Here is a 25959-nt window from a genome sequence, read left to right as displayed (position 1 = left end):
CCCACATCATCCATGTGGGCATGTATATGGCACAACATACAAGCGAAGGTCAGAGAGCAGCCTGTAGGAGTCAGTATTCCTACCATGTGGGTCCAGAGACCAAACTCAAGTCCTCAGGCCTGGCAGCAAGCCCTGTACTCACGGAGCCATTTCCTTGCCCCATCCCCTCCACCATCTTCCTCTACTATAATGCAAAGGCATGAGTCCCTTCACAGATGGATGAGGCTGGAAAGCCCTGCCCTCGGCAGTAACTTTGGTTTCCTTATCATTCTAGGTCACTGGCATCCTGCCATGCTTGCTCGATGGGGACTGTTTCATCAGGTCCAATTCTTCAACTCCAGACCTTGGGATATTATTTGAACTTGGAATTTCTTACATTCGCAATGTATGTCAAGTTTGAAAGACAAACTGTTCTGATGCATCAAAAGGGAACAATTAGGAATGTGTCTGATTTACAAGCAAAATAATAGAAGCTGGGTTAGCCACACTTCTGTTGCTATGGTGAAATGCCCTGACAAAAGCAACTTACGGGAAGGGTTTATTCTGGCTTACACTTCTAGGGACTCACTCCATCGTGGCAGGGAAGGCATGCCAGCAGCAGAGGGAGGCAGACCATGAACAGGAAGTAGGACTGGACCAGAAACCTCAAGGCCCACCCCATGACCTACTTCCCTTAGCATGGTCCAAATCCCAAGTAGCATCACCAGTTGGGACCAGGTCTTCAAACATACATGCCTGGGGGGGGGGGGCATTCACACTTTAATCTCGGGGAGGGTTTCTGTGCATCAGAAATTGAACTATGAAGGAACCGGAGTGATGATGAATGTCGTTTTTAAAAAGTATTACATTTATTCATGGGTACACCATGGAGGTCAGGGAACAGTTGTGGGTCAACTCTCTTCTTTCACCGTGTGATCTTGAGCATCGAACTCCAGTTGTCAGGCTTGGCAACAGACCCCTTGGCTCACTGAGCCTTCTCACTACCCTGGTTCCTGATTTTTATGCGGTACTGCTAAGTGGTGTTTAAAGCTTGGCAACAGACCCCTTGGCTCACTGGGCTTTCGCACTGCCCTGGCTCCTTATTTTTATGTGGTACTGCTAAATGCTGTTTAAAGCAAAGGAGTATTTGTTGGCATTTATAGCCTCACTGAACCCCAGTTGCCTTTAAAGAGTAAACACTGATAAAGTGTGGAACTTTCCAGAGGTAATTAAAAACTCCTGAGGATATTCTGGTGGGGGGGGTAGTGGGGAACTCAGTCACCTCTGTCTTCTGGGAGCCAAGTCCACTTAACTTTGTAGGTCACAGTTCTTGCTCAGTGACTTGAGAAAGTGGCAAGGGAACATGAGAAACATGGACCCCACGGTGTCCACCCTCACTAGTGACTCCACACGTTCATATTCTGGTCATAGCTTGAGAGGTGTAGCATATAAACTTAGCCTTGCAGCTAGACAGAGAGCTGTCACAGGAAGACCATGTTACTTACCACATCATCCTGTACATCTTCAAGACAGATGGGTAGAACATGAGAAGAGCCCCAGTGGTCCCTGGCAATTGGCAGGAGGGTTGAGCTTCCTAGCAAGGGGATCATCGTAGACAGAGTTTCTCTGTGTCTCCGCAGCCACTTCCCAAATAATCACTCAGAGCCTTAATATTAATTATAAATGCCCAGCTAGTAGTTCAGGCGTATTACTAATTAGCTATTACAACTTAAATTAACCCATATTTATTTAAGTGCTACCATGTGGCTCATGGCTTGCTGCCTCATTTCGTACATGTCCTGTTTCTTCTGTCTGACTGGTGACTCCTCTGACTCTGCCCTTCTTCTTCCCAGTGTCTTTAGTTTGGCTCTCCTGCCTAACCTTATTCTGTTCAGCTATTGGCCAGTCAGCTTTTTTATTAAACCAATCACAGTGATATATATATTTATACAGTATAAAGGAATATTCCACAGGGGATCTTTGAGTTATTGATTCCTATATTCCATACCCCCTGAAAGCAAAGCTTCAGAATGTCATGTAGTATCCTGCAATTTGACATTGTCTCCAAATTATGTTAGCACTAGAGACCCAATAGCAACAGTTACCTCAGGGTTAGGTTTAAGGGATGTCATTTGAAGTACCACTTTTAATATCTGACCTATAGGTAAAATGGAGCCCTGGCATGTTACAGCTTCTTTTCCTTGATGGACAGCTTAGTCCTCAGAGTGAGTGCTGACTGCTTCTGAGTGGTTATCTCAGACACCATTCTCTGCGCCTCTTTTATTTCATAGTCGACGGGGGAGAGAGGAGAGCTAAGCTGCGGCTGGGTATTTCTGAAGCTTTTCGATGCCAGCGGAGTTCCTATTCCAGCAAAGTAAGTGGGCTTATTATCTCTCACAAATGAGCAACTTTGCAGAAAATTCCTAGGGACTATCCTCCTCCAGTTTATTCTGTTAATATTTCAACAAGTTTTGGAAAGAGGGCTTTTCACATCGATCTTGGTGTTTGAGAAAGAATGGATATTGAGAAATTGAGAAAGAGTGTATATTCTCACCCAGTAAGAAAGGAATGACTTGGAGATCCGTGTTTTAAAGGATAATTGCACGGGCTGTCTGCGGAGAACACTCAGTCTGTAGTCCTTATGAGAGCCCTGCGCTCAGCATGCTGCAAACAGAGCCTGGGGTCCTTCAGAGAGCAGGCAGCTGAGTCTTCAATCCTCTGCCTTCCCAACAGGCAGGATGCTGAAATCATAGTGGCGGCAACTGTAAACAAATTGAAGCCATAAGAGTAACAGCAGATGGGCTAATACCTATGTTCCACACACAAGGGTGAGGGGATGGCCTCCCCATCTCAGAAACTAACAAGAAAATAGATGATCACAATTTTAATGACCTAAGTCAAGGATATACAGTTACCTCGCAGGAGGAATACAGAGGGACAGACCTAGACTAGGATTCTGGGTGGGAAGTTCTACGATCCAGAGCTTTGGACCCAGCTCTTCCTGGGTGATTGTTTAGGTTCCTTAACATCTTAGGTCTCAGTCTCCTCCATCTTTAACCTGGAGATTATTTCCTATCTCAAAGCCTCCTGTGAGGATAACTATGCAACACTTCCCTCACAGCCTTCTCAGCTCTGGCCACTGGTTATCTGATGTTACCCTTGTAGGAGGGGAGGGCATTTGTTACCAGTGGATCATTATGGGAATCCTGATTTCTTACAATTTCTTTTTTAAAAAATGAGTTATATTTAGTATATATAAATTGTAATATATTACAATATAGCGTAGGATTATATTGTGCTTAGTAGAGGAGATAAGGAGACACGTACATGTCTACCTGTCCGGAAATGGAGTCACAGCTATTTTTAATCCCATCCAGTGCATGTTGTGTGGAGGAAATCACAGACTGATATGAACACTGTGACTCCACTTTGGTTCATTCAGGGCTGTGTGGGTGGATCCAGGTAAACCCCTCCAGAGAGCAGAATGGCTAATAACTTTTAACTTCTCTGTGCACACATAAGTTATCCTTCCATAAAAGAGAAGCACATGGGAGCCAGAGGGTAGCAAGTCAGAGATACAGCATTTACCTAGCTGGAGAGAGGGAGGGAAGAGGAGGAGAATGCAGTAGAAGCTAATAATGACTTCACTGCATATAATGACTCGATATATTTGAGAAATAAGAGTCATTACTTATCGACACAAATCATTTTAATGACATTAGGATCGAGCTCTTCATGTGGAAAATCACCCTTTCTGCATGCAGTTAGTACTAAGTGGGGGCATCTGTCTGTTGTGATGCTGCTCATGAGAGAATCAGCACCTTGATTCGCACTTACCAGTGGTTGGGTGAAGTGCCCGAGAATACCTTTGTCCTGAAGCATATGCCTGGCTGAGTCTGGTTCACAAATGCCTACAACACGGACCATCACGTATGCTGTTCTTTTATAGAACGTATGAACTCTTCTTGAATGGTGGCACTCCTTACGAAAAAGGCGTTGAAGTGGACCCCTCGGTGTCCAGAAGAGGTACAGCCTATTTGTAACCCTCTGCTAGGGGCTTCTTAACCCTGGGATCCTGCCACAAGCAAGTTAAAGGAGAGGGGATTTAGTCTATGGTCACTGGCCCTGTAGCTCTGTGCCTGTGTTAGCAAAGAACAGCTTGGTCAAGTATGTGGTGAAGAAGTCCCCGGGATGGCTGGGAACAGAGCAGGGGCAAGGGTCCCTCTATCTACTTCATAGGCACAGCCCCAGGGGCCTAATGTGTCCCTGAGGACCCCACCCTCAAAAGGTCCTGCCACCTCTTCTTTACAGGTCTTTTTTTTTTAAAAAAAAAAGATGTAGTGTGTGTGTGTGTGTGTGTGTGTGTGTGTGTGTGTGTGTGTGTGCATGTACGTCTATGGACCACATACATGCATGACATCTAAACCCAAACTGCATTACCCTCCTTTCCTTCAAGATGAGGCAGGCAGGAGAGATGCGAGAATGTCCCTGTGTCCTAACAAGACACACTTTCCCCTCTGAGTCATGGTCCTTAATGTGTCGTCAGTATGGAGATTGAGCCGCTTTTATCTAAGTGTGTGTTTTTGTTAAGACATCTGAGACTCTATGGTAGAAAATTGTGAAGAATGGGGACCTTGTCTCAGCTCCTTTTTACTGTACCTGGATTGATACTTGGTGTTAGTTGGGATTTTTCTTGCTGTGAAGAGACACCATGACCATGGCAACTCTTATAAAGGAAAACATTTAACTGGGGCTGGTTTATAATTCAGAGGTTAGTCTGTTATCATCATGGCAGGAAGCATGGTGGCATGCAGGCAGACATGTTGCTGGAGAAGGAGCTGAGAGTTCTACATCTTGATCCACAGACAATAGGAAGTCAGTTGTCACACTGTACATAAGCGTAAGCTTAGGAGACCTCAAAAAGCCCACCCCCACAGTGGCACACTTCTTCCAGCAAGAACACACTATCTCCAGCAAGTCCTCACCTCCTAATAGTGCCACTCTGTTTGGGGGCCATTTTCTTTTAAACCACTTGTAATTCATCTTGGAAGGAAGACAGGGCAGTACTCAAACAGGGCAGGAGCTATGGATGGATGCTGCTCACTGACTTACTCCTCATGGCTTGCACAGCCTGCCTTCTTATAGAACCCAGAACCACCAGACCAGGGATAGCACCACAATGGGCTAGCCTCTCCCCCATCAGTCACTAAATATGAAAATGCCACGTAGACTTGCCCGCAGCCTGATCTTACAGAGACATTTTCTCAACTGAGGCCCCCTTCTCTCAGATTACTCTAGCTTGTGTCAAGTTGACATGAAACTGCCAGCACAATACTCGTGACAAATATAGAAAGAGTAGAAAAGGCTAATTCAAAGGCTATGTGAGTGCAGGCCAAGTTGCCCCCCAAAAGGAACTGAGTGCCCTTAGTGCCATCCACCCAGCAGTGTGCTGGAGAAGCAGGAAAATGGACAGTAACATAGATGTGGTCCTTCCTTGTAAAGTGCAAGTTCAACAGACCTGCAGTACCTTGGCATGCCTCCACCATCTTGGTTCTGGCTTGGTGCTGTAGACCCTCACCACTGCCCCATAGTGCGGGGTCCAACCTTTTAGAACAAGGGGGCTTTGGAGTCTGTGGGTCGTCTGGGAATACCTGGAGCCAGGCATGTTTTGTCAGCTCATGTCACAGAGTACCTGTCACAGTGCCCTATGAGGTGCCCTCTGCAGACACATAGGTGTTTATGTCCAGACAGGCTCCGGAAGCTGGGCGGGTGACCACTGCCTTTCATGCAATTCAGCACCACTCGCTATGGGTTCTCACTGAATATTTGTTTGAATGAACTCTGTCCCAAGCACTTAAACTCTGTCTCCATGTTCTTGATGCCTTCGTAGCCCAGGGCAGTGTGTTCCGTCAGATGATAAGCATGCGGAGACAGCCTCAGCTGCTGGTGAAATTGCGCTCTCTGAACCGGAGGTCAAGGGCCATGCTCAGGTGAGTGACTGACTTGCCTCCCTTGGGGGATAACTGGAGTGGGGGCTTCTCCTTGACTCTTGTTAGTTCCTCTTTGCCTCTTTGAGTACTCTGCCAAAATCCAAAAGGCAACAGAACAGTAATAAAGCTTAGATTCACTTCCTCTTCAGGTAGATGTCAGGCCAGGAGAGATGGCCCATTGGTTAACAGCATTGACAGCTCTTCCAGAGGACCTGGGTTTGGTTCCCAACACCCATATCAGGCAGCTCACAACCGTCCATAACTCCACATCCAGGGAATCCAATGCCTTCTTCTGACCTCCGTGAGCACCTGCACACATAGTTATATACACCTAGGTTTTTAAATGACAGATATCATGTTAGATAATTTAGACACTCTTGAATAGACAGGTCTTACCAGTGTAGTCCTATCCTTCCTTTCCATGTCAGGGTTAGGAAGACATAATTCATGTGTAGTAAAATTACCTTTTTATGAAGCAGTTCTCAAGTCTTGACAGATGTACATGATGACATAATATTCTCTGCAGGCATGATGGAGAGCATCCCATTCTCTCTAAAACAAGAGTTCTCTCCTGTCAGTGGGCTCCCAGCCTTAGCCTCAAGCAGCCGCTCATAGGATCGGGGAATTTATTTTTTTTTTAATATTTATTTATTTATTATGTATACAATATTCTGTCTGTGTGTATGGATGAAGGCCAGAAGAGGGCGCCAGACCTCTTTACAGATGGTTGTGAGCCACCATGTGGTTGCTGGGAATTGAGCTCAGGACCTTTGGAAGAGCAGGCAATGCTCTTAACCACTGAGCCATCTCTCCAGCCCCAGGATCGGGGAATTTAAATAGACTTTGAAGGGTTGAAGGATAGGGACTGTGGGAAGGGAAGACTGCATAGAAGGCAGAGCCTACTGCAGAGGGCTGTCCTGCCAGGACCTGCTTGCTGCTCCTCAGTCAACAGGAAGTAGGTGTCAGCAAGATAGTTTTACACATCAAAGTGCCTGCCACTAAGCCTGACCGGCTAAGTTTGATCCCCAGGGTCCACATGAGGAAGGAGAAGACCAACTCCTAAAGGTCTCCTTCCTTCCCCCTGCCTGCATGCTGTGGCGGACATACCCACACACACAATAAGTGAATGCTAGAATTAACATTTTTAGTGAAGTAGGGAAGTGGAAGACGGCTTGGCCTGCCCCTCGAACATGGTTGGTTCAGTCCAGGTTGTGCTGTCAGCCCAGACAGCCCTGGTTCTGGCCTCGTGCTGACATACGGGGTATCCTTTACAGTTCAGTCTGTCAGCAACCATTAATAATGTGTTCATGGGGATATTTACTCTTGGCTTTTTCTCCTTAGATACTCATAGAGCCTCTAATCCACCCTCCCCGCTTTTGGCCAGTCTTATTTGAAAAATTGTTCCCTTTTCGAGGTGAGGAAGACAAACTCCTCACAGTAGCAGCCTTTGTGAGAGAAAAGCCAACTCCTGTCTGTCTTCACTCCCCCTCTCGCTGCTCCCATCGCTCACCTGTGGCCAGACCCCAGGGCTCATCAGTGACTGCTCTCAATGCTGCTTTCTTGGCTCAAATTCTGCTTCTCAGATACTCTTTCCTGTCTCTGGATCAAGACCTCTGTGTGGCCAAGGTCAGGAAGGCAGTTCTCTGTGTGAAGCTCCAAGCACTACCTTGAGTTGTACAGTAATGGACAAAAGTCTTTCGTCCCTGCCCCCCCTCCCCGCCCCCGGACGTCAGGGACCAACTGAAGCATGTTAAATGCAGCTCACAGTAGGCACAGAAATGGATGTGTGACTCAATTTCCAAGTAGAGATTTTCCTGCTCATGTCCTCTTGAGCTTCTCAAGGTCTTCACTCCCCACTCCCGCTGTCTCCAGCCTCTCCTGCCTATTTGCTGGGTGTACCTTTCTTTTAGGCCCACAGACTTGATCTGGGTCTTGAAATTGCTGTTCTGCTGTGAGCACCTTGCTGGTGTGATCCAGTCATTGGCCTTGGACTTTGTGGGGCCAGAGGATTGTGGGCTGTGAGACCTATGTGTGGGTTCAAGGCGAGAGGCTGGGCACCAGCAGTGAGCTTTGCATGGTTCTCTGCACTTCCACGCCAGGGAAGTGCAGATGGGCTGGGCTGTCCTGTTCAGCAGCCTCACTTGCCTGACAAGCCACTCCCCATGCTTTCCAGAAGAAGGGTGATGACTCCACCCACATTATTCTCCTCCTCTCTTTCAAAGCTCTTTTCCACTTCTAGCCCCTCCTTCCCCTGCTAACCAGCTTCACCTGTGGTTAAGCACAGTTCTCTTCTGCTCAGTGCTGAGAGACGCTCAATGGGGCTCTTTCCATTATGTCAAGAAGCATACAACTGTGCATGAACACTGACAAGAAGCCCAGTTTCAATTTTCACTGGTGCCTGTTTTCACCCAAGATCCAGCTGCAGCTGCTTGTGGCCCCTCACCCATCCAGCGTTTTTGCGTAAGCCCTCGGTATCATTTGCATATCATAAGACATGAAAATACAAAGTGCAGACCCACCTCTTTTGGGTTTTTGTTTTGTTTTGTTTTTTTGAAACTGGGTTTCTTTGTGTAGCTCTGACTGTCCTGGAACTCACTCCCTCACTCCGTAGATCGGGCTGGCCTTGAAATTGGAGATTCCTCCTCCTCTGCCTCTCAAATGTTGGGATTAAAGGTGTGCACCCCACTTCTTGAACCTGTTTCTTTGAACAAGGAAGGGCCCATAGACTCAGTTGGTGGTGAGCCTATTACCTGACAGTAGCTCCGTTACTGTTTTCTTCCTTCCTTCCTTCCTTCCTTCCTTCCTTCCTTCTTTCCTTCTTCTGAGATAGGGTCTCTCTACTATGTATCTGTGGTTGTCCCTGGAACTCACTCTGTAGACCACACTGGCCATGAACTCACAAAGATCCACCTGCCTCTGCCTCGTGAGTGCTGATATTAAAGGCATAAACCATCCTTTTCCAAAGAGGCTTAACTTGATTCAGTTTGACCAAAGGCATACTTCTGAAGTCCTGAGGAGAGAGGGTTCTGAGTATCAGGAAACATGGATCCAGAGCGGTGGTTTGTATCAATTCCTACAAAGATGTTGAAGATATTTTCTTTCGTCTGTTTAATGCGTTCCCATCCTTTCTCTCTTTTACTTATAGTCTACTCTCGTTTAAAACCGCAATAGGACTGTTACTCCTGGATCCATTCATCATATTTCTAGCCCTCCGTTCCTGTGTGCTGGTCTCCAGGTGGAGGTCGAGTGAAGCATGTTTTCACTTCTTCTGCTCGGCCTTTAGCTTAGCCTTTCTGATCATCTCAGGTCTGGAAAAAATGAGAAAATTTCTAAGAAAAAAAAATGAGACACCATTGCCTCATGGAGAAGGGAGGTGGAAGGAAAGGAGTGCCCATGCTGAGGGAGTACCCACGCCTTCCAGTCAGATGGAAAAGGGGTGCAATAGGAGGAAGGAACAGTCCACCCCTTCCCCTGGCAAAAATTAGTGGCAAGTCGTCAGCCTGAGCCCTGTACTTGGCATTCCATGGAGCACTGCCCAGAGAGGCCACAGCCAGATGGAGAATACCCTTAGGAGTCACAGCATGGACTTAGAGGGCATGGTGGCATTGGGGCACCATGAGTGGTCCTCAGCAGTCAGTCCATGAAATCTAGCTTGAATTTATACCAAATCAGTATTTTTGCATGCTCAGTGAGCCAGATAGTGCATATGACTATGGTCAGACACCCTAGGAATGCAGGGGGGGAGTGGTTGGGGTGCTCATGTACATTCCTTGACTAGTTACCCGTGGACTCCTTTGTCCCTACACACCAGCCTAATGGCCACACTCACCTCCTCTTTCAGCCAGCCAGAAGTCGGAGCATTACCTGTGTGATCATTGTCCCTTCTAAAGTCCACTGGATATTAAAATGAAGGATTAATTTTAAAAATTGAGGCTGCCTTTGTAACCTTTGAACTATGTTTTTCTGAGTCTAAAGCAAGCTTCTTATAGATAACATATAGTTGGACTTATCTTTTAAAATTCTTTCTTCCAATCTGTACATTTTGACTGGGGAGTTTTGATCAACTTACATTTAGTATAGTTGCCCATGCGGGGTGCCATCATTTTGGCATTTTTGTTGCTTATCTTCTGTGTCTTGTAGCTTTTTTTCTTTCATATTGTTTTCTTTTTCTGTTTAATTGATTTTTTGGCACTGATACTTTTGCCTTTCTATTTCTATTTGTGTAATCTGTAGATTGTTTATATTTGTTTGCACACATACACATGTGTGTGTGTGTTTACCATGGATATTCTTTACATATTACCCCCAGGAGTTATAATAATCTATTTTAAACTGATACCATCTAAACTTCAATATTAAGTTGTTGTCTTTTATGTTTTTGAGCCCTTGCTGCATACTAGACACTATATTGAATGCTACACTTGCTTCATTTTAATCCTTTCAGTAACCTGAAATTCAAGTATTACTCTTGGCATTGTACAATAAAGAAACAAACGCACACCGAGAGTGATTAATTAATCCCTCATCTGACTGCTAGGAAGTAGCAAAGTCAGGATTCAGTTCAGATCTGTCATGCCTCCTTTGACCCACCCAGTCCGTGAACAGTCTGAACTGGCATTTCCTCTTCTTCCACCACATCAGACTTGGCAGCACCATGCTTTTGTTCAAGCCTGCAACTCTCTAGTTCCTTTCCAGAACAACACTTTAATGACTTTCCTTTGTATTTGACATTTAACATGGGTGTGTGTGTGAGCATGGACGCACAAGCATACAGCACAGTGCTGAGACATAAAATGTCTGTCTGAGGGGGCCGGTTATCTCTGGTTTAATGTGCCCGAGTATGAGATAAGTTTTCCTTTAAACTGTAAAATCTTTTTTTTTCAATAATAAAGTAAAACTTGAAACTATTTGTTTTAGTAATACACAGAAGAAAAAGCCCAGGAGGCTGGGTTGAAAGGGTCTGTGTAATGGGTACCTTTCTTCTCCTCTCAGCCTGCTGCCCGAAACCTTGGTGGGGAGCATGTGCTCCGCTCACTTACTGATATTTTACCGACAAATCCTTGGAGATGTGCTCCTGCGAGACAGGACGAACCTACAGAGTGCTGGTAAGTTTGGGCTGTTTCCTGTGGGTTGGTGATGCAATCCTTGAAGGTATGCATTCTGTGCCAGCCTGTGTCTCTGCCTACAGATGTGGCACATGGAATAAGACGTTAAATAGCACCAGGGCCAACACATCACTTAGAAGCGGCTTTGGGAGCTCACGTGTATTCAGTTCTTTCCCACTTCTTTTCCATTCTGGGCCTTTAAAATCCTGAGCCTATGTAGAAACAGTTTCCTTTTCAGTCTAGGAATCAGAATTTATTTTCACCTGTGACCTATGCTTGTCATCTTACCAGGAAGAAACCAGAGTCATACCAAATAGCTGTTCTTTTTGTTTGTTTATTTGTTTGTTTTTCAAGATAGGGTTTCTCTGTAGCTATCAAGCCTGTCCCGGAACTAGCTCTTGTAGACGAGGCTGAATTCACAGAGATTCACCTGCCTCTGCCTCCAGAGTGCTGGGATTAAAGGCGTGCACCACCACCACCCAGCTCAAATAACTGTTCTTAAAATAGTGAAGTATATCCATGGATCAGTCATAAGTCAGTATATCAAATAGTGTTGTAGTTTCTATGCCCTATTTTTATTCTTGGTACTTCTCTTTCATTGTTTATGTAGTGTATGTGCAAGGATGCGTGTACACACGAATGCACATGCATGTGGAAGTCCAAGCTTAGTGCTGGCTGTCTCCATCCATCATTCTTTACCTTATTCACACGGCTTGACTGGCTAGTTCTAGGGTCCACTCTCTACTGGAATATGGGTAAACTGGATGCCCAACTGGCATTTGCGTGAGTTCTGGAGAATACAAACTCCAGTCCTCATGTTCGTACAGCACGTGCTTTAGACTTCAGTCAGCTCCCAATCTTTGTCATTTGAATTCAAAACTTTTTTCCAAGTAAAATATTAAAAATAATTTTAAAAATCAACAAACTGTCACACATGAATGAACTTTCCAAGAGGAGTGAACATAAGAACTTAACCCTAAAGTAGAACATCATAATCTTTTGTGTATCACCAAAACTCTAGAAATCAGTAAGTGCCCAGATACCTGTGGCCTTCTGGGTATATGATGTTGTACCATTGCGTGGTAAGTGAGAAAGTATGGTTGTAGTCACCCTAATTGAGCAGCCAGGCTTCAAAATAAAATAGCACAATTATACCCTTTAGCCTTTTAGACTAATTGGTCCTAAGAATCATTTCTGATTAGAGTATCTGATGTGCCTGGAGATCCGAGGCAAGAAAACGTGTCTGTGCTGACAAGATCGAAGTTGAGGGCGGGCAGGCATAGATGCAAAGGCAGGAGCATGGCTGCCCTGTGCTGCCTCACTGTGGACAGTTATGTTCCCTGTTAGAAAGCAGCCTGCACCAGAGTCTTGCCCCAGTAATGTAGAACGGAGTCAAAAGCCTCACAGAAAGGTCTAAAGAAGTACTTGTAACTCCAGGGAGTGCACTTGAGCTCTAAGCATTGCTTACCCTTGGGTTTAACAACCAGGAGCCATCACCAGCATCCCTGTTCAAAGGCAGGCTTCCTGGCTGTTCCTGAAGGAGGGAGGTCGTCCTGGCTGTGGTTCTCTACTGAGGCACAGGATGGCGGACTGTACTGCACTCTGCATTCCAGAAACAAAAGCCGCTGTTTGAATCCGTGTGTTGCCTCTGTGATGGCATCAAGAGGAAGGGCCTGTGGGAGGAGTCAGGGCAAGAGCACTGCCTATGGCCCTGCGAATGGATTCCAGTGTCTTTGTCCAGGGAATTGTAACTGCTCTTCCACCTCCCTCCATCCCCTTCTACAGAAGACACAGTGTGGCCACCCTTGTTGAACACCTCGTTTCAGAACTCCCTAAGGACAGATGTCCTTAAGACACAGAGAGATTAAAGAGGAGGGCTCCGAGCCTCCGAACCCTCCTGGAGGTCAAAGTGTGTAAAGTGCTGTCAGCAAATAACTGGCATATAATTTTAAGATATACTGAACTCAAATACCGTCAAATCAGAATGAAGTTTGACTTCTTCCTGTTGTGTGTTGCAGATTTAATTAGTCATCCAGTGCTGGCCACCTTCCCTATGCTCCTGGAGCAGCCCGACGTGATGGATGCTCTCAGGGTGGGTACCATGTACCGTAATGAAACCTGCTGTATCCCAGTAATTCCCAATCCCCATTCATTGTCTAGCGAACTCAGCCTCGTCTTCCCAAGCATGGTGACTATTACTCCCAGGTACCACTTTCCCTGATGCAGTGGCATGTAAGATGCCCTAGAGGATGCTGGGAGAGCGAAACTCCAGAGCAGTCAGTGTTCAGTCAGCTGAGCTTCAGGAGAGTCGGGGTGTGCATAACATTCTTTAATTGAACTCAGCACACTGTGCTGTCTGAAACGGCAGCTGAATAATAAAGTGGAGAGGTTGAAAATCTCTGATTTTCTGTTGAATTTGAGTCCCCAAAGCCACTGTTTTATGTCTCAACCTGAAGCATCAGGGCCAGCCTTGTGACCATGCAAGGCTCATACACAGACAATACGGTAGGTGCCAAGGCCGAGTTTGTTTTGGAAGCCTCAAAGATTTAACGAAAGCAGCAAATGACGTTCAGAACTCTGCCTCATTAAAGATCCTTAGGTGAGAAGGACCTAACGAAAGGCTAGGGCCTCAGTGACCTGCTGACAGGAATGGTGTCACAGGTGTGGAAGGATCAGCAGAAACTTTGAGGCAGATTGAATCCAATTTGGTGTGATATATGTGGAGGGGCCATGGGTGGCCAAGGTCAGAGTCTGCGTGTGGAGAGTGAGGAAGGCGGGGATGATGGGCGACCAGGACAGTCCACTTCAGTCCAGGAGGATTGTGGCCATGTCAGCTGAGAGTCTTGCTGAGTGATGTCACGAGACTCGGAGGCAATCTTATAGAACAGACCCAGAAAGCACAAGGACAGTTTTAATGGGTTTTATTCATGAGGTAAGCTGTGCCCAGTGTTCTTGGACACAGCTTTCTTGAAGAGCACAAGAGAACTTTCAAAGGGAAGCCATGGTTCAGTTATAATCCCATCTCATGGCACAACAGTGGGCTTTTCTGGTTGAAGACATATTTTCTGGATTTAATATCAAAGGAGCCTGTACAGCAGAGCAAGGCTATTTTCATATTGGAGTCTAGAGACAAAACAACAGGCCCGCAGCAAGCTGAGGATCTTAACCGATACAGGATGGACTTGGGAGAGGGAGAGGGCCAGGTGTACTTTGCAAGTAGAGGTCAAGAAAGCAGGCAGGCTTCCCAGTGGAGCGCTGAGAAGCAGCCTGGGGTAGGGTATCTTTTTTTTTTTAATATTTATTTATTATGTATACAATATGCTGTCTGTGTATATGCCTGAAGGCCAGAAGAGGGCACCAGACCCCATTACAGATGGTTGTGAGCCACCATGTGGTTGCTGGGAATTGAACTCAGGACCTTTGGAAGAGCAGGCAATGCTCTTAACCTCTGAGCCATCTCTCCACCCCCAGGGGTAGGGTATCTTTAGTTGTTTCTCACTAATGGTAGCCGTCCAGCAGGACTCCATCCCATAGTTACCTAGGGGTAAAGGCCGGTAAAAGGCTACAGCTCTTCTAGAACCGTCTGGAATGAGAGGCTTTCTCTTTTGCTAACTGCCCCTGTAGGAAAGGGCAAAGATTGACCTTGGGATTTACACACCTTTGCCTCAAGTACCTGATCGCTCCTGCTAACATTTCATTGGTCAAAACAAGTCATGTGATCCTCTTAACTTGAAGGGAACTGGGAAAGATAGGCTTCTCTTTGATTCCTGAGGAAAGGATTGGGTCTTGGCGAGGTGGCAGTGACTCCCACGCATGCTTTCTGTGCCCATCCAGTCCCTCTGTGTGAAATCCTGCCCTGCTTTCTGTGAACTAAAAGCTAATCAAGTCTTTGTACCTGACTGACAAACAGTTGGTGGGTTTCCAGACAGTGAGTCTACGTTACTACGTGGTTTTCACTTTAAGTCATAGTGTCTTTTAAGATTTACACTTGAGGTATGTGAGTCTCCTGGCTTTACTTAGCTGAGTTTAGTTTGTGATTCGCGTCCTAATAACAATGACACCTGGTCTGCCATAAAATGCTGTCTCTGGAAAGGGTCTCGTTCTGGAGGCTGTAGGCTGGGGTGTCACAGTCCCAGGAGGCAGAAACAGCCCTGCCCATACCCAAACTTCATGGTCGTCTCATCAGCGCATCCTTTCTCCAGGAGATGAAGAGGGGGTCTCTTTCTCAGCACCATGTGACCATAGGCACCTGTCCTACCTAGGAGGGGCTCATGCTTTCAGGTTCCCTGTAGAGTTCAGTACTGATAGGTAATTACCTATAAATATACACAAATCAGCCCTGGACAGTCAGCCTGGAGGCTGGGCACATTTTGCCAGCCTTCCAGACTGCCAGGGACTTGCTTTGCCAAGGTCTTCAGTTCATCCCTATGTGGGTTCCGTTGATCTCTGGATTCTCTGTTTAAAGAAGCTCTGTGAAGCCTGTGGACAGGCTGGAGATGTTTACTTGCAAATCGACCTTCTCTCACATCCCACCCCATCACCAGTGTGTCAGGCAGAGTCCCTGGCATGGGGTACTAGGCAGGGCTTCCTACTTTTGTTGCTGTTTCACCTTGGAAGCTCATGACTTCTGGGCCTTGTGTGTGGTTGGCAGGCATTTGCTTTACCCATTCTTTTGGTAAGTTTGTTTTGCCTTATAGTAACCACAGGCTTCTGAGGTGTCCTGTGCCCATGTGCCTGCCTCCCCTGTCAGGCTGGTTCTGAGTTGCTGGCAATAGTGTTGCCTCTTGTGCATTAGATTCTGTGCAGCAATTCTGACCCTGCCCATGACCTTAACTACAGGGTGAAGTTGCAGAAGGTGCTGCCAGGACTTGTGAGTGGTCTGACTAATACGCATTTCTGTTTCCTTCTTTAGAGTTCATGGGCCGAGAAAGAAAGCACACTAAAACGATCAGAAAAGGTAACGATTTTCCCACTGACCTCGAGACTGATTTTCCACGCATTGTAACAAGGCCTCTGCTTTAGGGAGGCAGCCCTGGGTGTAACCCCTTACTCCGCTAGACTGTGCAGGTCATTGTGGCTGCACAGACAAGGTCTAAGAAAGCAGCATGTTTGCCCTAAACAAGTCAGTCATTTCAGACCTGAGTTTGGCTTAATGAAGTAGCCTCTAAACCAGCCTTGCAGTTAGCTAGCAAATATCCTTTATTTACACACCTGCAGAAACCTGGTCTAGCCAGGCAAGCCTGGCCTTGACCAGTGAGGCGGGATATTACTACCAGAATCCACTAAACAGAAAATTCCACAGGCGTTTTCTGTTTAAAACCAGGTAGTGACTTCAGACAGGCTTTGCAGGGCTCGGTGTCTCTCCCACAGCAAGGCTACTGTTGTCAGGGGAAAAGCAGCCTTAGACAGCGTGTGAAAGCTCTGTGTTCCTACAAACATGCGCTTACAGAAGGAGGCAGTGGCCACATCCGACCCATGTGCCCCAGCCCATGCGCCATATGTGCCCCGGACAGCTATGGGTGTGGCCCCACACAAAACTGTAAACGCGCTTAAAACACTGAGATATTTTTAAATTTATTTATTATGTACATAGTGTTCTGGGCACCAGATCTCATTATAGATGGGTGTGTGTCATCATGTGGTTGCTGGGAATTGAACTCAGGACCTCCGGAACAGCAGTCAGTTCTTTTAACCTCTGAGCCATCTCTCCAGCCCAGAACACTGAGATTTTCTGTTGAATTTTTTTCATGGTTTTCAAGAGTTAACTTTGCAGATGATGCATTGTGTCCCAATGTCAGAAGGCTGGATACACCTGAAAGTGTTAATTGTTTATAAGAAATATAAGAGGAAAACAAAAGAACAGTAATAAAAAGCTACACCTTGGTCAGGAGTGGGAACTGCAGCCATTATGTTGGTACCTGAGCCTCCACATGACAGGTAGCACTGCACTTACCCAGTCTGCAGTTCTGAACCTTTCTAGAACAGCAGTGGGTGAGTGCCACCCCATCCACGGTGTGCCCGACTCTCCGTGTGAGCAGCGGCTGCGTGTGCGGAGGGTGTGCAGAGCTTCCTGCTCTCAGGCAGTGTGCTCTGAGACCCCCAACCCTGCCTGTTGGCTCTGTCTGGGGAGGGTATGATGCCCTCGGGACTGAGGAGCCCTCATTCCTCCCCAGTAGTCTCCCCTGCTTGGCCCTCTTTTCTCCAGATCCCACAGAATGCTTGCCTCTTCTCTTTGTTTTGTTTTTTTGAGTTAAGGTCTTCTTATTCAGGCCCCTCGCTGGCCTGGATCTTGTTAAATAGACCTGTTTGACCTAGAACTCAAGGAGATCCACCTGCCTCAGCCTCCCTAGTGCTGAGATTAAAGGCATGCACTACCGTGCTCAGCCCCACTTCTTTCTGATATTGAGACAGTTATTTCCGGCAGACTATAATCCAGCTAAGTCTGTACATACAACTTGCATTTTGTGTGCATGTGTGTGTGTGTCTGTGTCTGTCAGACACTTTGCCTCCTTGATGGAACATGTGATGCCCTCAGTGGTGCATAGGAGACACACACTGGTCTCACAGAGCCACTGCAGAGTTCTTAGGGAGATCCGCTAAGCTCTACTTTGCAGTCAGACTCTCGCTCCCACCACTCAGAGCCCATTCCCTGCGAGCTCCTCTGTCCTACTTCTCGGTGACTTTTAGCCGACAGCTCACAGGGTTCTGTACTTCGAGAGCAATGACCCCAGTCTCCTCATAGCTCCTCTGTGGTGATGTTTTCCCAGAGAGACCAAGAGCTCCTGAAGGCCGAGTTCCTCCTGGTCTACCATGACTGCGTGCTCCCTCTTCTGCATTCGACACTGCTGCCCCCGTTCAAGTGGGCCGAAGAGGAGACGGAGGCTGCGCGATGGAAAGCCATCGCTGACTTCCTCAAGCAGAGCAGAGAGAACGAGGGCTCCCTGAAGGCTCTGCTGTCACCAGACGGGGTCCATGAACCATTTGACCTTTCAGAGCAGACCTATGACTTCCTGGGGGAAATGAGAAAGAGCTCAGCCTGACGACAGCCATGGCCCCGCTCCCCACTGGACCCTGGGAGCTCAAACGGCAGAACCAAAAGAAATGGACTGATTAGAACTTAGATCATATTCTTTTGTGTACAAATTCTATTTTCAAAGAAATACCTAATAATTTTGTTGTATAAAACAATAAAATACATTTTATAAGCAATGCTGTTATATCTAAGTTTGAATTTTTTTCAAAACACCAACCAAAGTGTCAAACTGAAGGTACAGGTGTCTACAACAGCACAGCTTTTTAGCAAAGGCGAAATTTGTGTTTATCCAAGAAAGTGACAATATAATCCACCTGGAAGGAAATATTTCTAAGACATAAGACTGATACAAGCTTAGTGTGCAAGGGCTCGGCGGTAGAGTGCTTGTCTCGTACTTCTCGGGCCCTGGGCTCCAGCCCCAGCATTGCAAAGACAAGCAGTCTAATATGCAGACTATATAAACTTTTGGCTATTAATGGTTATATTATAGGTTCATTTGAGAAATTGTGTTGTTAGGCATTTAATTCAGCCTAATGTTTGATTTGATTTAACCCAGATAAGAACAAATGCAATCATTGTCTTTTCAAGTCAGTATAAAAAGTCCTCTGTCAAAAAAAAAATATTTTACCCACATTGAAGTGGGATGCTTACATGCATTCATGGAACATCCAGGTCTTAGTGCATCTCAGAGAAGCTCACGACTACTGCAAAATATCTCAAACCTTTATCATTAACAATATTAGCACCTGCCATTCCTCGGGTACCTGGCTGTGCTGCCAGGTAGCCTGGTTAAGAGTGAAGTACCAGTGGCCATTCCCGAGTACCTGATTGTGTCTGTCGGTACACTGTGGTAGCTAGGATGCAGGTTCCGATCATCACCATTGAAGAGACGGACCAGGCAGGTTCTACGACTCGCATAAGGTCAGAGCCAGTCAGCGGCATAGCTGATATGCTGTGTATCATGTCTGCTGCCTCAGAGGCTCCACCTCATCATGCAAACATGAGAATTACATATGCACACAAGCAGTACTTAATACTGCCAGTCCACTGCCCCATGCAGTATATTTTTTAAAAGAAAAAATATGCAAATAAAATTGAAGAAAATTATTTGAACAAAAATATGGACCAATGGAGAAGAGGTCAGCCTCAACTGTTCGAGTCCCCGAAATACATTTTTAACAGGGTATTGACTGGTAAAAGGCCTTTATTATTAGAAATTTGTCATATTTATGACACTTGTGAGCTATTCCAACTTCCACTAGGCCCAAGCTCTTAAAGGTCCCTTTTTGACATTACCATCCTGAGACTAAGCTTACAACCTGTGCAACCTAGGAGGACATACTTAAATTTTATCCAAACCACAATGGTCCTTGATCTCAGAAATTAACATGGTTTAGCAGGATTCCTGGCCCAAAACATGACGGGCAAGTGAGAACTTGGCCTTGAAAAGAAGCCTTCGCTCTGCCACTGTGTGAGCCCCTTTCCGCCCTCAGTGACTGGCAAGGGCATACCGGGCTTTTGCTTTTGGGCCACCAACCAGCTCCCACTTAATGATGCGGAGACTTGTTAGTTATAAATGCTGGTCTTGCTTAGGCTTGCTTCTTGTTAGCTCTTATAACTTAACCTGTTTCTCTTCATCTACATTTTGCTTGGGGCTTTCACCTTTCTTTCTGTATGTCCTACTCGGTGTCTGCCGGTGGTTGCCTGACTGGCTCCAGGCATTTTCCTAATTCTCTCCTCTCTTCTTCTCTCATTCTTAGATTTCTCCTCCTACTTATTCTCTCTGCCCACTAACCCCGCCTAGCCCTCTCCTGCCTAGCTACTGGCCATTCAACTTTTTATCAGACCAATCGGGTGCCTTCGGCAGGCAAGGTAAAAAAAATACAACACATCTTTACAAAATTAAAACAAACACAGTACAAAGTAATGTAAGCCATCCTTACATTGTTAAACAGATGCAACACAACTTGTACCCAGTTAAAGTCCTGTTCCACAACATAAGGGGCCATTGAGGACACCCTTTCTGTCCATCACTCTAAGGCACACTTTCTAGATGACTCCTCTCCTCCTCAGGGTCTCTCCAGAAGCTGTTTCTGGAGATCCTGCCTAGTCAGATGTGTACAGGGACTCCAGAGCCTCTGTCCTACCCAGCCCTTGAGTTGCCCCCCCCCCACTTAGTCTCCTGGGGGCCTGTCTTTAAAGGAACCTAAGACCAAGTCACCACCACGCCCCCTGTGAAGTCAGGTATTTCTGTAGAATCCACATTTTTGTTTTAACTGCTTGGCTTGTTCTTGGCCTGGGCCTGGGCATTCGGGATGAAAATGAATGCCAGTGAGTTCCTTTCAATAGATGCGGGCCAGGAGGACCTTCTTTCAGAGCTCTTGGGCCATCTTCCCTGCTCATTTGAAACCTGTGGACAGTTTCAGAGTTTTTGACATGTGAGGAAAGTACAGAGACAGCCACAGACAGTTTGGGTGGCGCTGAGTCAGAAGAGGAGGGACATGGCCAGACAGCCTGAATAGAGGGGACAGCGCCATGGGGTGATGTGGCCCTCCCCGTGAGAAACTCCTCTTTTTCAGTCAGTGGAATCTTGTTTTTTCAGCAAAACCTCTCTGACTTTTTAAATGCCACTTATTAACCTCCAAAACAGGAAAGGGTTGTCAAGGAGCCAAAAACATCCTGGAAACAGTCCCGGGGCATGCGTGTTGAGAGGTGAGGCTCAGCCATAGGCTGAGTTAAGCCTGTAGGGGAAAGGAGTGGTAGGAGAAGGCAGGGCAGGACAAGCCTTCTCCACAGGGGCCTCCCTGGAAGGTGAGGAGGCTCCTGACATCAGATGCAGAGAAACTAAACCACAAGGCCCGTTCTTCCTTAGACTCAGACTCCTAGCCTCTTTATTATGGCCTTTAACAGTCAATGTGTGTCTGTGTGTGCGTGCGTGTGCGTGTGCGTGTGTGTGTGTATGTGATGCTCAGAGGATATTCTCAAATTTCAGTCCTAGACCACCTCATTTGGAAAGGGTCTCTTGTTTTCTGCTCTGTGTACCAGGCTAGCTGATCTATCATCTTCCTGGAATTCTCCTGCCTCTGCTTCCCAACTCAATGTAGGAGTGCTGGGATTACAGATGCATAGTGCATCAGATGTATGTGGGTTCTGGGGATCCGAACCCAGGTCCTCACACTTGCACAGCAAGCACTTTACCCCTTGAGCTGTTTCCTTAGCCCCTCTGGTCACTGCTTGAGTGTTTTGTCATCAGGTCTGCTGGAGGTCCCCATGCCTGGGTGCTGGAGATGACCCTAAAGGGCAGGGAGTCTCAGGCTTTGGTGACTCCACGGTGTTGTCTGCTTCTGTGGAGTCTCCAGAGTCTATAGCATCCCTATGAACAGGGCAACTTGCCTGCCCATCCCAGGAACATCTTGGAAAGCTGTCATCTCAACAAAGGACTAAGGAGGCAGAGGTGTCATTTGTGAGGGGAGGGCTTCGTCAGTCTGTAGTGTGCTAGGATACCGTGTGCAGGGCGCCCACACTTCCTCTTGGGGACAGCATTCCCAAGTCAGCGGAGTTCTCTGGCAGGGACAATCATCAGATCCCATTGTCAGCTCACTGCTGTGTATACTCTTTCCTCGATACCAAGAAGTGGGGACATAGCCCTACTTCCTTAGGTGCCTGCACATCTGAGGGCCGTCATGGTGTACTCTCTCATTCATTCAAAGTGGTGCTGGGGCAACAACTATCCTAACAAGATGAGTGCTGTTCCTGTCCTATCTTACAGCATGCTCACAAATGACCTGTAAGCACATAAAACAACCTCAGAAGGGAGGGTAATGATGGCTGTGAGGTCCTACAATGGTGTCTCATTTTTGTGACATTTAATTTAAATTAAGTTCAGGTTGTGGCCATAGCTGAGCTACTACACAAACACAAGGCCTTGAATTCAGTGCTCATATTAAAAAGTGCCAAGTGCAGTAACAGTATGGAAGGTGTTGGCTAGAGAGGCAGGGGCAGGCAGCTTCCTCCAGGGCTCACAGGCAAGCCAATCAGGCAGGTGGCTTCCTCCAGGGCTCGCTGGCAGGCCAATCAGGCAGGTGGCTTCCTCCAGCTCACTGGCAGGCCAATCTAACTCACTTGGTGAGCTCCAGGTCGGTGAAAGATCGTCTCTGAAAACAAGGTAGATAACACCCGAGGAAGCCCTCCAGGCTCTGTGTATACCTGTATACACCTGCACAGCCAATCAATTCCAATAGTTCTCTAACTCACACATTAATGGCCTCATGGCAGCACAGTCAGCAATATATGTACAATACACATTCCTGTCGGGATGCTCCCTTTCCAAAACACTACCTGACCTTGGGGCCATCTCAACTCAGACATCCACATTGCAAAACTGTAGCTACAAATATTCTCTGTCCCACTGGTCCCCTGGACTGGCTTTTCTCTGCCCACGTGTTCCCAAAGAAGCTTTTGAAATAACCACTCTGAGGCTTAATATTAATTACATACACTTTGACCTATTAGCTCAGGTTTCTTATTAAATAACTCTTACATTTTTATGATTTTATTTTTTATCACGAGGCTTGTGGTTCATTACCTCTTGTTCTTGGGCGGCTACACGAAGTCTTCCTGAGTCCACCTTCTTTCTCCCAACATTCAGTTTAGTTTTCCTGCCTAGCTATATTCTGCCCTGCCATAGGCCAAAGCAGTTTCTTTATTTACCAATGGAAATAAAGCATATTCACAGCATATAGAGGGGATTCCTACATCACCCCTTTTCTGTCTAAATAAAAAGGAAGGTTTTAACTTTAACATATAGTAAAATTACATATACAAAACAGGTATCAAGCAAGAAATACAGAATTACAGTTACAATATTTTTGTGAGTCTAAAGTTTCATATCTAACTTACCTCTTATCATAACTAAGGAAAACTATAACTATCTGTCTTCAACCCCATCAAAGACCCAGAAAGATATAATATTACCTAAGTAAATAGGAAGCACATTGTAAGCAACTTCCTAAGCTCTAGAAATGACAGAGAAACCTTGCTACCTGGACAGTCACCCAAAGTTCTTCAAAAAACGTCACTATCTGTCGAAATCCAGCCAAGCTCCTGGTATCCAGCACAGTGATCGCATCAACTTGGGGAGGGAGGAATAAGGGATAAGGAAGTGAGCAGAACAGGCCTGAACTGCCACACGGGCAGGACACGGGTGGCCTACGGCGTCTGACTCAGTGGTGACCGACACAGAATGAGGCTGTGCACAGCTGCAGGCAGCAATATAAAACGGAAATTACTAATGGATGCAGCTCACCCTCAGGACTTTGGTACTTCGGTTTAGTCTCTTACGCTCTACAGGGCAGCTTGGACCTTACCCTGCTCATCTGTGTCGAATGCTGCCAGCCAAGTTTAATGTGGAACTTTGTCCTTTTTCAGAGGCCAACTTGGAGGCTGACAAAATAGCAAGAGGGGAAGGAGGAGAAGGAAAGGAGGAGGAAGAGAAAGTGGAGGAGGAGGGGAAAGAGGAGGAGGGAAAAATTGAGAGAGCTCATCATTTAAAGCATCCACTGGGGTCCTCCCTGTTGCCAGGCAGCATTCAAGCTGGCACAGCTGTCCACTAAGAGGATACTCCCATTCTCCGGCTCTCCTGCTCCCCTGAAGCCTGAAGAAGAAGGGCAAGGCTCAAGGGCCAGGGACACACAGCAAGTAATAAATAAGCAATAGAAACTCCAGGTAGTGGTGAGTGCTTGTAGAGAATTCACACCGCTCAAGCCAAGGTTAGTCTGCTTTCCCTTGCCCACTGGGTGGAGCTGAGACCTTTGGTCAGTACCCAACAGAAATAAATGAGTCGGGGACAGGGAAGAAATGCAGAATTCAAAGTATTGTCAAGATGGTGGGAACCTTCCCTCTCCTCTCCTCTCCTCTCCTCTCCTCTCCTCTCCTCTCCTCCTCCTCCTCCTCCTCCTCCTCCTCCTCTTCTTCTTCTTCTTCTTCTTCTTCTTCTTCTCTCTCTCTCTCTCTCTCTCCCTCTGTCATTAATGTGGTAGGTTTTGTTTTTTCTGAGGCATGGCTTCACTCTGTAGCCAGGGCAACTCACTCCATAGCCGAGGTAGGCCTTGATCTCATGAGTGATCCTCCTGCCTCAGCCTCCCAAGGTCTGGAACTGTAGCTGCAAACCACCATACCCACCTGACTTTCACCTTTCCTTTCCTCTGCTACCTCCCAGTCAGGACACAGAGGCCATCTGAAACCCAGAGCTGGACACAGGATGCAAAGATATCTCCAAAAGCAGCCTTGGATGCCTTGCCTAGCGAAGGGGAAGAGCCCTGGGAACCAGAGAGCATGTGCAAAGCTGCAATAAAATGCCTGACGAAAGCAACTCAAGAAAGAAAGGGTGTGTTTTAGCTCACAGTTTGAGAAGACAGTCTCGCATGACAGGAAACATGGCTGCCAGGGCATAAGGTAACTGGCCACACCGCCTCGGCAGGCAGGAAGCAGAGTGAAGAACGCTGGCTGGCGCTCAGACCCCATCCGTGGCAGGGTCATCTCATTTAGGGCAGATCTTCCCACCTCAACCAAGGCAGAAACTCCCTCACAGACATACCCAGAGGTGACTTGTCTCCCGAGTAGATTCTGTGGAGGTGGTAATCAATGCCATGAAGAATTCCTGGAAAGAAACTCTGATTGCAAACCCTGACTGACTGGGACAGCAGGGAAATGGGAAGGTTGGGATGTTGTAGGTCCACAGCCTAATTATCTTATCCTGTCTCTTAGCTTTAACCCTCTAAGCAGGTATTTCCTTGCCTGCTTCTATGGTGGACCTAACATCCTGTTATTAATAGATTAAAAACCTCTTGGGATTTATTAACTTAGCAAACCATTAGCTTCTTCCAGCTCGAACGCAAACGCCAAGGCCATCAGCAGACAGCATTGGAGGCCCGAGGAGAGAGTCACCTCTTTGATGCTTCCACTCAAGTATTTTAAAATTACTTTGATTTAAAACTCTTTTTGTTCTGCAGCTATAAGACTTTGTGAACCATGGAACCTGGAGTACCAAGCTCTGTGTTTTCTGGGCTGTGGGCTCAAATTTGGTTCCAGAACAAACTATCTCTTATTCCCTTTGAGATGAGATGAGAACTGTGTTTTTTTTGTTGTTGTTGTTTGTTTGTTTTGTTTTGTTTTACATCAACAGTATTAACTATCCCCCAAGTCCGTGTACACCTTTCCGGTTCCACCCCTGGGCACTTTCACTGTGGTTCTGGTTCTTGAGATAACAGAGAAAAAAAAAATGGGTTTACCCAGAAGACCAAGATGAAAATGGAAGTCTGGGTCTTCTGGGTTCTAGAAGATGTTAGATCAGAGCAGAGAGAGAGCTTTAAAAAATCATCCCATAAGATAATCCATATGGGGGATTCTGGGAGGAGTGGAGGGAGGGTATGCTGCGATCGGGATGTACTGTATGAGAGAAGAGTAAAAAAAAATAGTCCATATGACCTGAGCTCACCCCAATGTTGACCATAAACAAAACATCAAAAAGCTAGAGCATCCAGGCTGGCCACGGGTTCAAGGCCAGCATACCACTGCAAAACCTTCAAAACTGAACCAACATTGAAACCACGGCCCAAAGGAAGCACAAAGCTCGCTCTCTGATTTAAAAAAAAAAAAAAAGACAGATTAGTATTCAAGATAGGATTTAAACGAGACTCAGACCCCATGCCACAAGGCTCCTGAAGGATCCAAAAATCACTTCATCTTTGAAGACCGTAGAAAATATCAACATCTGTAAAAAGAAAAGACAAGAAGAAAACCAAGCGCCGACAAGCCCAAAACAGCGTGGCTCCCAGGACGGAGGCACTAAAGC

General features: G+C 46.5%; 1 protein-coding gene across 2 annotated transcripts in view; it reads left to right on the top strand.

Annotated features, from left to right (window-relative positions):
- The window catches only part of LOC121465657 (nephrocystin-1), a 57071-nt gene extending 38800 nt beyond the window's left edge, over positions 1-18271 (top strand). For both annotated transcript variants that reach the window (XM_041678961.1, XM_041678960.1), the window contains exons 13-20: positions 275-385; positions 2271-2353; positions 3929-4005; positions 5870-5969; positions 10962-11074; positions 13093-13166; positions 15987-16031; positions 17842-18271. In XM_041678961.1, the coding sequence (XP_041534895.1) occupies positions 275-385; positions 2271-2353; positions 3929-4005; positions 5870-5969; positions 10962-11074; positions 13093-13166; positions 15987-16031; positions 17842-18114 (876 nt within the window). In that variant the 3' untranslated portion in view covers positions 18115-18271. The remainder of the gene's footprint in view (positions 1-274; positions 386-2270; positions 2354-3928; positions 4006-5869; positions 5970-10961; positions 11075-13092; positions 13167-15986; positions 16032-17841) is intronic.
- Positions 18272-25959: the final 7688 nt, after the last annotated feature.

The sequence above is a fragment of the Microtus oregoni genome, unplaced genomic scaffold (assembly GCF_018167655.1).
Source record: "Microtus oregoni isolate MIOR12 unplaced genomic scaffold, Mior012 000031F_ref0000149, whole genome shotgun sequence".
Classification (NCBI taxonomy): Eukaryota; Metazoa; Chordata; class Mammalia; order Rodentia; family Cricetidae; genus Microtus; species Microtus oregoni.
Note: the sequence above shows the minus strand (reverse complement) of the source record. Positions and strands in the feature narration are given on the sequence as shown.